The sequence below is a fragment of the Platichthys flesus genome, chromosome 12 (genome assembly GCF_949316205.1).
Source record: "Platichthys flesus chromosome 12, fPlaFle2.1, whole genome shotgun sequence".
NCBI classification, from domain to species: domain Eukaryota; kingdom Metazoa; phylum Chordata; class Actinopteri; order Pleuronectiformes; family Pleuronectidae; genus Platichthys; species Platichthys flesus.
The window spans coordinates 11522440-11533176 of NC_084956.1; the positions used below are offsets into that span (position 1 = coordinate 11522440).

General features: G+C 44.9%; 1 protein-coding gene across 1 annotated transcript; it reads left to right on the top strand.

The window, feature by feature from the left end:
- The first annotated feature begins 40 nt into the window (after positions 1-40).
- rrp12 (ribosomal RNA processing 12 homolog) lies at positions 41-10222 on the top strand. The gene is made up of 34 exons (XM_062401354.1): positions 41-235; positions 1293-1522; positions 1737-1820; positions 1944-2020; positions 2107-2212; positions 2608-2724; positions 2809-2947; positions 3046-3173; positions 3278-3376; positions 3461-3552; positions 3664-3775; positions 4389-4489; positions 4579-4693; positions 4785-4927; positions 5009-5130; positions 5217-5281; positions 5371-5533; positions 5778-5932; positions 6100-6167; positions 6275-6368; positions 6456-6614; positions 6723-6803; positions 6923-7028; positions 7182-7289; positions 7381-7538; positions 7623-7714; positions 8013-8168; positions 8263-8426; positions 8533-8637; positions 8718-8764; positions 8862-8940; positions 9285-9352; positions 9493-9575; positions 9669-10222. Exons 1-34 carry the CDS (start codon positions 97-99, stop codon positions 9769-9771), a joined length of 3858 nt encoding a protein of 1285 aa, XP_062257338.1. The 5' UTR covers positions 41-96; the 3' UTR covers positions 9772-10222.
- The last annotated feature ends 515 nt before the right edge of the window (positions 10223-10737 follow it).

A 10737-nucleotide genomic window follows, 5' to 3' on the forward strand; every position in this document is an offset into this window, starting at 1 on the left:
CATACACGTGAGAGGGCCTGTGACGTCACTCCAGAGCGACAGAGCCGCCTGAAGCAGCTCGGGCAACGGAGCAGATTGTTTTTTTAAACCCCGAAAATGGTGAAATCGGGGAAACTTCGCTCCGGAGCGGGCTCGAAGCTGAAACGCTGGAAGAAGGGACACAGCAGCGACTCCAACCCGGAGACGAGTCGCTTCCGGCAGGCTGCTAAGAGCCGCTTCTTCAGCCGACCCACCGGTGAGACTCCCCATTACACGTGGGTCTGTGGCTAGAGGCTAAACTTAGCTACAGCTAACCATTTAACTTCTAGCAGCACGGGGGAAGTGTGTGTACTGCGCGAATCAGTGTGTGTGTCAGTTAAACCAGTAAGGATGTCAGTGGGAAATAACTTCAGGTCTTTATAAATTATTCTTCAGTCTGTTTGAACAACCTGAATCCGACTGTTTTCATCTGATCATCACTGCAGTGTGTGTGTGTGTGTGTGTGTGTGTGTGTGTGTGTGTGTGTGTGTGTGTGTGTGTGTGTGTGTGTGTGTGTGTGTGTGTGTGTGTGTGTGTGTGTGTGTGTGTGTGTGTGTGTGTGTGTGTGTGTGTGTGTGTGTGTGTGTGTGTGTGTGTGTGTGTGTTACACCTCAGTTTGTCCTCTTTAAATTGTAACTGATGTCCAATTTGGCAGCACCCTGAATTAAACTGAAAGGGAAATACAACAGTAAGTGTAACAATACACTTTGTTACACACTTTAATCCTTGAACCGACTATTATTTATAACGATTAAAGATTAAATCAAATAAAGCAGAAAATTACTAAAAGTTAACGAAAATTAATAAGGGATTGGGATTATTTTAAAGTAGTATCTGTGGTCAAAACACGTTGTGAAATATGTGGCTAAAATGAATACGACTTTAACCCTGAGATTCAATTTGTTTGTTCTTTTATTATAAAATGTAATAATTAAAAGATAAAAAATAGTGGGTCCTATCAACGGTATCGCTGGTTTTGCAGTTTAATAATTTCAGGAATTGTTTTCAGGAAAACTGAACCAGGAAATAAACAGAGTGTTTCACTGGATGAGCCGTGTAGGACACTTTTATAAAATCAGATTTGGTGAAACCAAGCTGTAACCACGAAGATAGGCTGTGTCTATGGACTGGTCAGCAGTAGTTGCTTCTCCCAAGTCGGTCTCTGTTAATCTTCAAATGGAATCTTGTCCAGATTAGAATCCAATTAAATCATTGAGCTTCATCCTAAACATTGTAAAGGTAAATTAAATTGACATTGTGTTTTCCCTCCACAGAAAAGAGTGATCTAACAGTCGATGCCCTCAAGCTTCACAATGACCTGCAGACGGGTCCGCTGGAGCTCAGTGCAGGCCGCCGCCAAGACCCCTTCATGGAGGAGGAGCCGGAAGAGGCGTTTTCAGAAAGAACCTCTGGCACCTTCCTCAGCGGCCTGTCGGACTGCTCCAACCTGACCTTCAGAAAGGTGCAGCGTTACTGGGAGTCCAACTCAGCAGCTCACAAAGAGGTAGGAATTACAGCAAAGGTAGATCATGTATTTACAGCACCCCATTAATGAATAGTTTTATGAGATATTGTGGGGTGTGTGTAATGTTTGCAGACTTCAGTTTTGATGTGTTTGCATCACATATGCTGGTAGCACTGAAAATAGAGATTTAAAGTTGATGCAAGGATATAACCCCCACTAACGTGTTTTTAATGGCCAATATAATCCCTCACAGATTTGTGCAGTATTGGCAGCTGTTACAGAGGTGATCCGTGGTCAAGGAGGGAAAGAGACTGAAACAGAGTACTTTGCTGCTTTGGTGAGTGCTGCCTTTTTTTATATATATTCACTAAGATATCGAACATCTTGTTTTGTGCTGAAAAGTGTTATTCAGAGGAGGTGTGTTGTCTGAAAATGAAGCATGTTTGCGTGTTTTTTCTAGATGACCACCCTGGAGGTTGTGGATTCGCCAGAGTCCCAGGCTGCAGTGGCATACCTCCTCAACCTCGTCATGAAACGGTAAGATTATACACTTCTGTTTTTCTCCCAAAGCATAACTTCCATTGATGTCCTCAGATGTGTGACTGGTGTGTTGTGTCCCCCAGGGTTCCTACTCCGGTGCTCATCTCCAAGTTCTCAGACACCACCAAGGCTCTGATGGACGTCATGACTAAACAGGCCACGTCTGAGATGGCCTCGGCTCTCAGATGGGTCAGTAGATTTGTTTCTGCACCAGTTTGTCTCTGGTCGTTTTTGTAAAACTAGCAAATAAATATCTTTTTTGAATGCCCTGGGCCGGAGACAGCCAGTGTTCAGAAGGATTATGTTTTGGGGTTGTCCGTTCAGTTTTGGTCAACGATTAACAGATTCGATTTGGGTGGTCAAAAGGTTGAGGTCACAGTAGCCTTACAAAACATTTTGAACTTGATATCTCAACTCTTCTCATGTGGAATCCAAATATTGACCAGCTCTCACTTGATCTCAGTGATAAACTAATTCGATTTCAGTTGTCTAAGAAAAAAACTGTTTGTAGAAAGGAGCTGCACTGGTTGGTGGAGGGATACACCCTCCAGGAGGTAATATTAGTTTACTGTTTGTGTCTATAGATCCTGTCGTGCTTGGCCACCTTGTTACGGAAGCAGGATGCGTCTGTGTGGACTTATCCGTCCACTCTTCAGGTTTACCACGGCCTGCTCAGCTTCACAGTGCACAGCAAACCTAAGGTCAGTCTCCTCCTCCTCGGAAGTAACACCTGTTAAATTTCAATATCGAATAAGATGCTGACATCGTCCACTTTTCCTCCTCAGGTTCGTAAATCAGCACAGCAGGGGGTTTGCTCCATCATCAGAGGAAGTGATTTCCTGTTCGCAGAAAACGCCCCCGCCCACCACCCTGCTGCAGTGACCACGGCCAAGTTCTGCATGAAAGAGATGGAGCAGGCAGGAGGTGAAGCACCAGGATTATTGACACAAGTTACTGACAGATTATTTTTGTCTATGAACAAATGGAAGATTAACCCCGTCTGCTTTTCTCTTACCCCCCAGGCAGCAAAGAGGACACCACCACACTTCACATGCTGGGTCTTCTAAAGGAGCTGATGGGGACGTTTCCTCAGGGAGCCGTCAAGTCCTGTTGTGAGACTCTGCTGCGAGTGATGACACTCGGTCATGTGGTGAGAACTCAGCAAAACACATAGTTGTGACCGAATGCTCTTTGTTCATCTGCACAGTCTCTCAAACGCATTGTTTAATCTGTCTGCTGTGTTTCTGGTTGCAGTTGGTGACTGCGAGCGCCATGCAGGCCTTCCATAAGCTGTTCAGCGGGAAGCCGAACACTTTATCCCTCTCGCCGGAACTCAACGCTCAGATCATCACGGTGAGGGAACACAAACAACAAAGACATGTGCCAAAGTCATCTTTAAGGAATATGGTGTGAAAACTTGTCATCTCTCATCTCCAGGCTCTGTACGACTACCTGCCCAGTGAGAACGAGCTGCAGCCTCTGCTCGCCTGGCTCGCCGTCATGGAGAAAGCACACATTCACCTGGCAAGGTAATAAACTCACAACAGCAACACTCTTATCTTTTGTAATCATGCTTTTTTTGTGTGTTTTTTTTTGGTCGGACAAGTTGAGTTCATTGTGTCAACTGTCTCTTTGTCCAGCTTGCAGAGCTCTCTGAGTTTCGGTCACCTCCCTCGCCTGTTCTCCGCTGCCATGTCCTGCCTCTTATCGCCTCACACGCAGGTGGCTTCTGCCGCCGCCAACACACTAAAGGTAACGGAATCATCTCCTAGATAGGTTCAGACCAGGTGTTAACATCCGTCCTGAGAGATCCAATCGCAAGCTGAAGGCTCTGAGCTCGCCTCCCTCCTGTATGGGGCCACATGTGATCAGATCTCACTTCCCTGCTCTGTATGCAAATAGACATGTACGTTATCTGTGTTTGAAGAACAGATACTGTGTTTACCCAGTGGGAGATTAAAGATGTGTCTGATGTCAGTTTGTAAGTGTCAGTGAGATATAGAACGCGTAGTCAGGAGGGGCTGAGTGACTCAATGCACTGAAGGCAGCTCTACTACAGAATAACCCATCAAAGTATATATAAATTACCCATTGAAAGATCTCAGTCAGAGATTAGATTTTGGTGGTTGCCACAAACAAATCAACGTATAAACAAAGAGGCCTTAAAAAACTTGATTATAACAATGGTGGTGGGTCAGAGGATGAGATGGTGGTCCTTCACATGTGGCCCAGGATCCATTTATGTTCATTTATGAATGTGGTCTGACTGGATCTCAAGCCATCCAGAGAGCCACTCTTGTACTTAGTGCCGATCCTTGTCGTTTATTTTCAAGTCTTCATCTTTTTTTTCTTCTCATCTCTTCAGACTCTGTTGACTGAATGTGTTGGCCCTTTCTTGGATGGAATAGGCCTCATCAGTGCCACAGCCTCTGCAGGAAATCCCTCTTATATCTGCAAAATGTTTCGGTAAAATTCCCAATTCCAGTCTAACTTTTCTTTATAGAGGCTCCACGTAAACGCTCAACCTGATGAGTGTGTGTGTGTCTTTGTTCCAGTATCGTAGAGGAAGGATTGTCTTATCGCTTCCATGCCTCCTGGCCATTTGTGCTGCAGACCCTGGGCTGCTTCTATCGGGTCGCTGGGAAACAAGCTCACCCCGTCATGGCCAAGGTATAGTCACACAACGCCAAAGATCACCACGTGGAGTAAAGATGGTGGAAAACCTTTTGCCTGAGTCTTTGTGTTGTGTCCTGTGCGACAGTCCCTGCAGTCCCTCGCCGACCTGCGCGCCACTCCTCAGTTCTCCTTCAGAGGAGAGTTGGACCTGGCTATAGGAGGCGCTGTGGAGAGCATGGGACCCGAGGTGGTGCTTGGTGCTGTGCCTCTCAACATCACCGGCTTCAAGTAAGAGCCCAGAGACTCACAGTGGAGCGGCCCCCCCTCGTCTCGCTGTGGTTTATCTGACTGTCGTCTTTCTTTCACCAGCGATGACCTGGAGTTCCCACGAAGTTGGCTGGTCCCGGTCTTACGGGATCACGTGAAGAACACTCACCTTGGTTTCTTCAATTCTTACTTCCTCCCTCTGGCGTCTACGCTCAAACAGAGAGGTAAAGATCGTGTGTGCTCCAGCTGACCGTGATGTTACTGGGAAGGGGGATTGTCTTTTTCTAATGACTTTGTCTTTGTGTTGCAGCTGAAGAGTTGGAGCAGGCAGGACAGAAACTAGAGGCCAAAGTTTACCAGACTTTACAGCTTCAGGTAACTGACTTAACACGACAACGCTCAGTATCATGAGTAGAATTCTTTTATTAAGACGTACGCGTCTTACGTGCTGTTCTTATTTTCAGATCTGGACCATGCTCCCCGGCTTCTGCACGTGTCCCGTGGATCTGCTGGTGTCTTTCAAAGGCCTCGCCCGCACAATTGGTGTAGCCATTAATGAACAGCCAGACCTGAGACTCACAGTGTGCCAGGCTCTGCGCACCATCATCAACAAGAGCTGCTCCACAGGTAGGACTCGCTTGTTCAGAGACCAATACATTACATAACATTCACCCTGTGCACTGTGCTATAGAAATGGTCCACCAGGGCCTACATTGGTATTTTTGCTGACCGTGATGTCACGTCTTTGAGAATGTTCAGATCACATTTCTAAAATCAGTATAAAAGCTAATGTAAATCAATAAACTATAATACATGTTCCAAAATTGTGTTACAAAGGGTTAAAACCGACATGTCTGCTTTATGTCTGCAGAAGAAGAGAAGGCTGAAGTGGGCCGCTTCTCTAAGAACTTCCTGCCCATCCTTTTCAACGTGTACGGCCAGCAGCCTGCAGCCGGAGAGTCCGGCACCTACAGGATGGCCGTGCTGGACACCATCAAAGTTTACCTGACCGTTACCGAAACAGACGTCAGTACAGCTCGATGAGCTTAATTCATTTGCACAGTGATGAAGCCTTGTTTGATAAGATTATTAAACTTGCATACCGAGCCATTGCTGTGATCCACACAGGACTGATGATTGACTGACTTGCCTAGGCCCCATTTCCTCTCACTAATCCAAACTATCGTCCACAGATGACCTGCACTTTCCTGCAAAAAGCCACAGACAGACTGAGCAGCACCGAGTCCAACGAGTTCACGCGGTACGATATGAAAACAGATTGCTTAAATGTATCTTATATATTTTGTAATATGGTAGATGTCAATATAGTTACCCGTGTATATCTTTTGCTCCTTTTCTACTCTTCAGGCTGTCCATGATGGACCTTATAGTTGCCATGGCTCCCTTTGTAGATGAGGTGACCATGACTAAAACCTTTGATCTGATTCGGCCATACCTGGAGGTAATTGATCAGTGTTCTCAGTTCGAACCTAAAAACAACCCGAAGTATATTCCGTGTTAACCTTGTGTCTGTTGCGTTTGTTTTCAGACCAAAGACCAGGGCATGCAGAAGAAGGCGTACCGAGTGCTGGAGGAGATGTGCGGTGGAGAACGAGACGAGTGCAGATCGTTTGTTTTGGCGAATCTGGAAACGCTCAAAGTCGTCCTGCTCGAGACTCTGAAGAACGCCTCGTCGCCCGCAAAGAGGGTGAGACCGCTGCGCCGAGAGAAATACAATAAATAACACATCACATTAGGCTGTCTCGATTTGCAGGGCTGTCTGATTTTAATCTCTATATCTTTTGCTTGTTCTCAGCCGAGACTCAAGTGTCTGGGCCACATCGTGAAGAGGCTCAGCGAAGAGCACAAAGACTTCATCGCCGCACTGCTGCCAGAGGTACACACACACACACACACACACACATACACAAACTCTCATGGACACAATCAAGTGGTGGCAAACGCACAGGGTATTCTGATGTGTATCATTTTCATGAGGATTTTTCTCTCCGGCAGGTGATTATATGTACGAAGGAAGTTTCTGTTGGAGCTCGTAAGAACGCATTTAACCTGCTGGTGGAAATTGGAAATGCTTTTGTCCGCTTCTGTGGGAACACAAAAGGTAACACGCTTGTTCTCCTGTATATATATATATATATATATATATATATATATTTGTGTGTGTGTGTGTGTGTTTTGAGTGTTTTTTATGGGTGTGTGTGTGTGTGTGGACACAAGTGGACTGTGAGGTTTTAACCATCTGTCTCTGATCCAGATGCCATGGAGCAGTATTTGGTATTGGTGTACGCAGGATTCTCAGGCTCTGTCACCATGATCACCTGCACGGTGCTGGCACTCACTCGATTAGTGTTCCAGTATAAAGGTAAACCTGATGACTTGAAGCTGTTTGCTGTTGCTATTTTAAACGCCTGTATTTGCGGATGGGACTCAGTGCGACTCCTTCTCTTTCCCAGACTCCATCGAGGTGTCGGTCATGGAGCAGCTGCTGCAAAACATTTGTCTGCTGCTCTCATCTCGCACGAGAGAGATCGTCAAGGCCGCCTTAGGCTTCATCAAGGTCATCCTCTTCATCATGGACCCTAAGACGCTGGCTTCACACGCCACTGCCATGGTATGAATTGCACATTGTCAGTGCTGGAGTTAAGCGTAAAGATATTTGTGCACTGATTTAACGGATTTTATCTCTTGTGTTCAGATGGAGGGCATTGGCAAAATTCATGACGACGTGAGGAGACACTTCAGAACAAAACTGAAGAACATCTTCACCAAGTTCATCAGGAAGTTTGGGTTAGTGTTTTGAAATACGTTTCAAAATACATGAGCGAGGAGAAAGAGCTCAGGGGGCAGTGAGTAGCAGTGTTTTATACTTGCTGGTGAGGTCACATTATCCGACACTAAATTAGAGCCGAGTCAGATGATGCCTTCACCTCGAGACGTCCTCCAGGCCTGATCTTCAGAAGTGAAGGATAGTGTAGTCATTCAAAAATAATATATGGGATCGACAAATATCGAATACATTGTTTATTACAGTACGTCTGTGTGATGTGCGTATGTGTAAGTGTCTGATCATCTGGTTTGTTTATAGTTTTGAGATGGTGAAGAGCATGCTGCCTGCAGAACACCACAAGGTGCTGATAAACATCCGCAAGGCTGACTCCCGCACCAAGAGACGGAAACAGGCCAGTGAGGAGCAGGACGACTCCGAGAGCGAAGAGGAGGGGCCTGCAACAAGGAGCGAAAGGTTAGACCACTGCTCCACATACATGGGGCTCTGCCATCAGTTATACATTCATCCTTTTTCTCTTTTGTAACCTTGTCTCCTGTTCTTTTTATAGTATTGAGGACATCCTCGCACAGTCGGATAGCGACATGTCAGAGGACGAAGGGAAGGCGAAGAAGAAACCAGGCAAACGGCAGAAGGGACGGGCCTGGCTCAAAGAAGGAGAGGAAGATGAACCTCTCAACTTCCTGGACCCGAAAGTTTCCCAGCGAGTGTTAGGTAACAGAAAACAGCCCCTCCTCACTTTCGTTTCTCTAATCGCTTCCAGCTTGTGTGGCGGTTTCCCAAGAAAACCAAGCTGAAACGTGTTTGTGTGTTTTCTCAGCCACCAACCCAGCGCGGAAAAAGAGCACCAAGGCTGACCATGGCTTCAAAGTGACTTCAGATGGACGGCTGGTCATTAAAGAGGATGAGGAGGAAGGTGATAAAGGTGAGCAGAAGAAAGTACTGTCGTGTGTGTTTCTTTATGTCTGAACAGGATGTGACACCGACCCGTTAATGTTTCCACAGATGAGGGAGACATGAAAGATATTCTAGAAGAGGCTGGAGTCAAGAGTGTGAGTTCTTAACACACATGATACAGGAGTTGTATAATTTTGCTTCTATATATATTGCTGCTCTTTATTTATGATCTTATTTTTTTATCACCATCAGAAAAAGTCACAGAAAAGGAAGATTCAAGATGACAACTTTGATGATGACATGGACATCGAACCCCAGATGAAATATAAAGGTATGATCATTATGAGATAGTATACTGTGTGTAGAGCAGTACGAAACCTCTGTGGTCTGAAATGGGTTATAGATCAGGCTTTTCTTTACGTTACAATAAGTTGTTCTTGATTATTTAACCTTTATAAGTTAGGCTGCACAAGTGATATTTATTACAAAGTTAATGGTAATTTGCTTTTTTTATGATGAGGATTTGAAACAATAAACATTGGCCATTATATTTTTTTACACTCAGTATTTGTGTCATCCCCCGAAAGTCCATATCGCTCAGGCTCTACTGATGACATGTTGGTCCATGGAGATTTGTGATTTCAGACTAAGCAACACTGTTTTTCCCCCACTCAGCTGGAGGCTCAGGTATCCACAGACCCCTTGGAGGCAGACCAGACTTTGGAGATGATTACAAATCAAAGGTGAGTCTGACAGCGTGCATGTACACACACACACACACACACACACACACACACACACACACACACGCAAACACAATGCAGCAGTTGTTGGTTGGAACCATGAATTCTGAGCTTCTGTTCTTTCCTCTTTCATCTCACAGAAAGGAAAAGGAGACGTGAAGAAACAAGGAAAACATGATCCTTATGCTTACATCCCTCTGAAGAAAGCTCAGCTCAATCGCAGGTGCGAGCAACATGTCTCTGCAGAGCTCCACAACGGATTTTGTTTTAAAATGTTGGGAACTTACACACCTCTTTTATTGTTGTTTGCCCACAGGAAGCGAGCCAAAATACAGGGCCAGTTCAAGGGCATGGTGAAAGGAGCCCAAAAGGGGGCGCTGTCTGGAAAGAAAATGCAAAAGAAAAAGAGGAAAGCCTGAGGGGCACATCTTATATAAATCCAATGGACTCTAAATGTGTTTGTGTGTTTGCTTGTTCATACACTCGTACTGAAATGTGAACATACACCTCGGACGTGTGTGTGTCTGTGTGTTTCTGTCATGGAAAGTGAAACCAGTTTGTTTTTAAACTGTTGACGTCCTGCAGTGAGTAAGTAAACAAACAAACAAATATTGTGTTGAATGTGCTGTCCCTGACTCAATCGATATCGGCTGATCAAACGGAAAATCCTTTGATTGTCAAATAAACCCCTCAGACAAATTAACCAATTAAATACTGTTTGTGAAGAGTAACATGTCCCTCTTGTTGTTGCATTACTTGGTCTCTTGGGGGCGCTGTAGACTTCTGAATCATTAAAAGTGAATAGCAGCAATTATTAATGCTTTAATCAATTAATATTTTTACTTAATTAAAACAGTTTTCAAGCTGAAATGTTACAAAGAATTCCTGTTTTTCATTTCAGCACCACACATTTCCCTCCAGATACACTAATTGTATGTACCTTCAGTTCTTCTCCGTCCAGGCATTGAGGGAGAAGCTAAATGTATGTTTGTGGTGCAGGCTGTGGTAGAAGCCTTATGTGATTCATGTCCTCAGAGAGATTGCAGCAAAATGAGTCATGAAGTGACAAACTGACCATGATCCTTTGTGTCTGAGCCTCACCGTGTCTGTCAGGAGGGGAGCAGATGATGTAGATGCTGATTCAGGACATTGTCAGACCTCACGTCATCGGCAGTGAAGTAATCTATTTGTATGGACATATACTTTGAATAACAACCTCAACACCCTTTAGCTTTTTCACACTTAATTGTATTAGGATTTTAATTTGAGTGTATAAAATTTACTTATGTTTACTGCACACAGCCCATAATGAAAGAAATGTGTTTTGAATCTGTTCCAAGGCCACTGAGTCTGCACTGGTGGTTTAAATGAAAACGCGTCTAAAA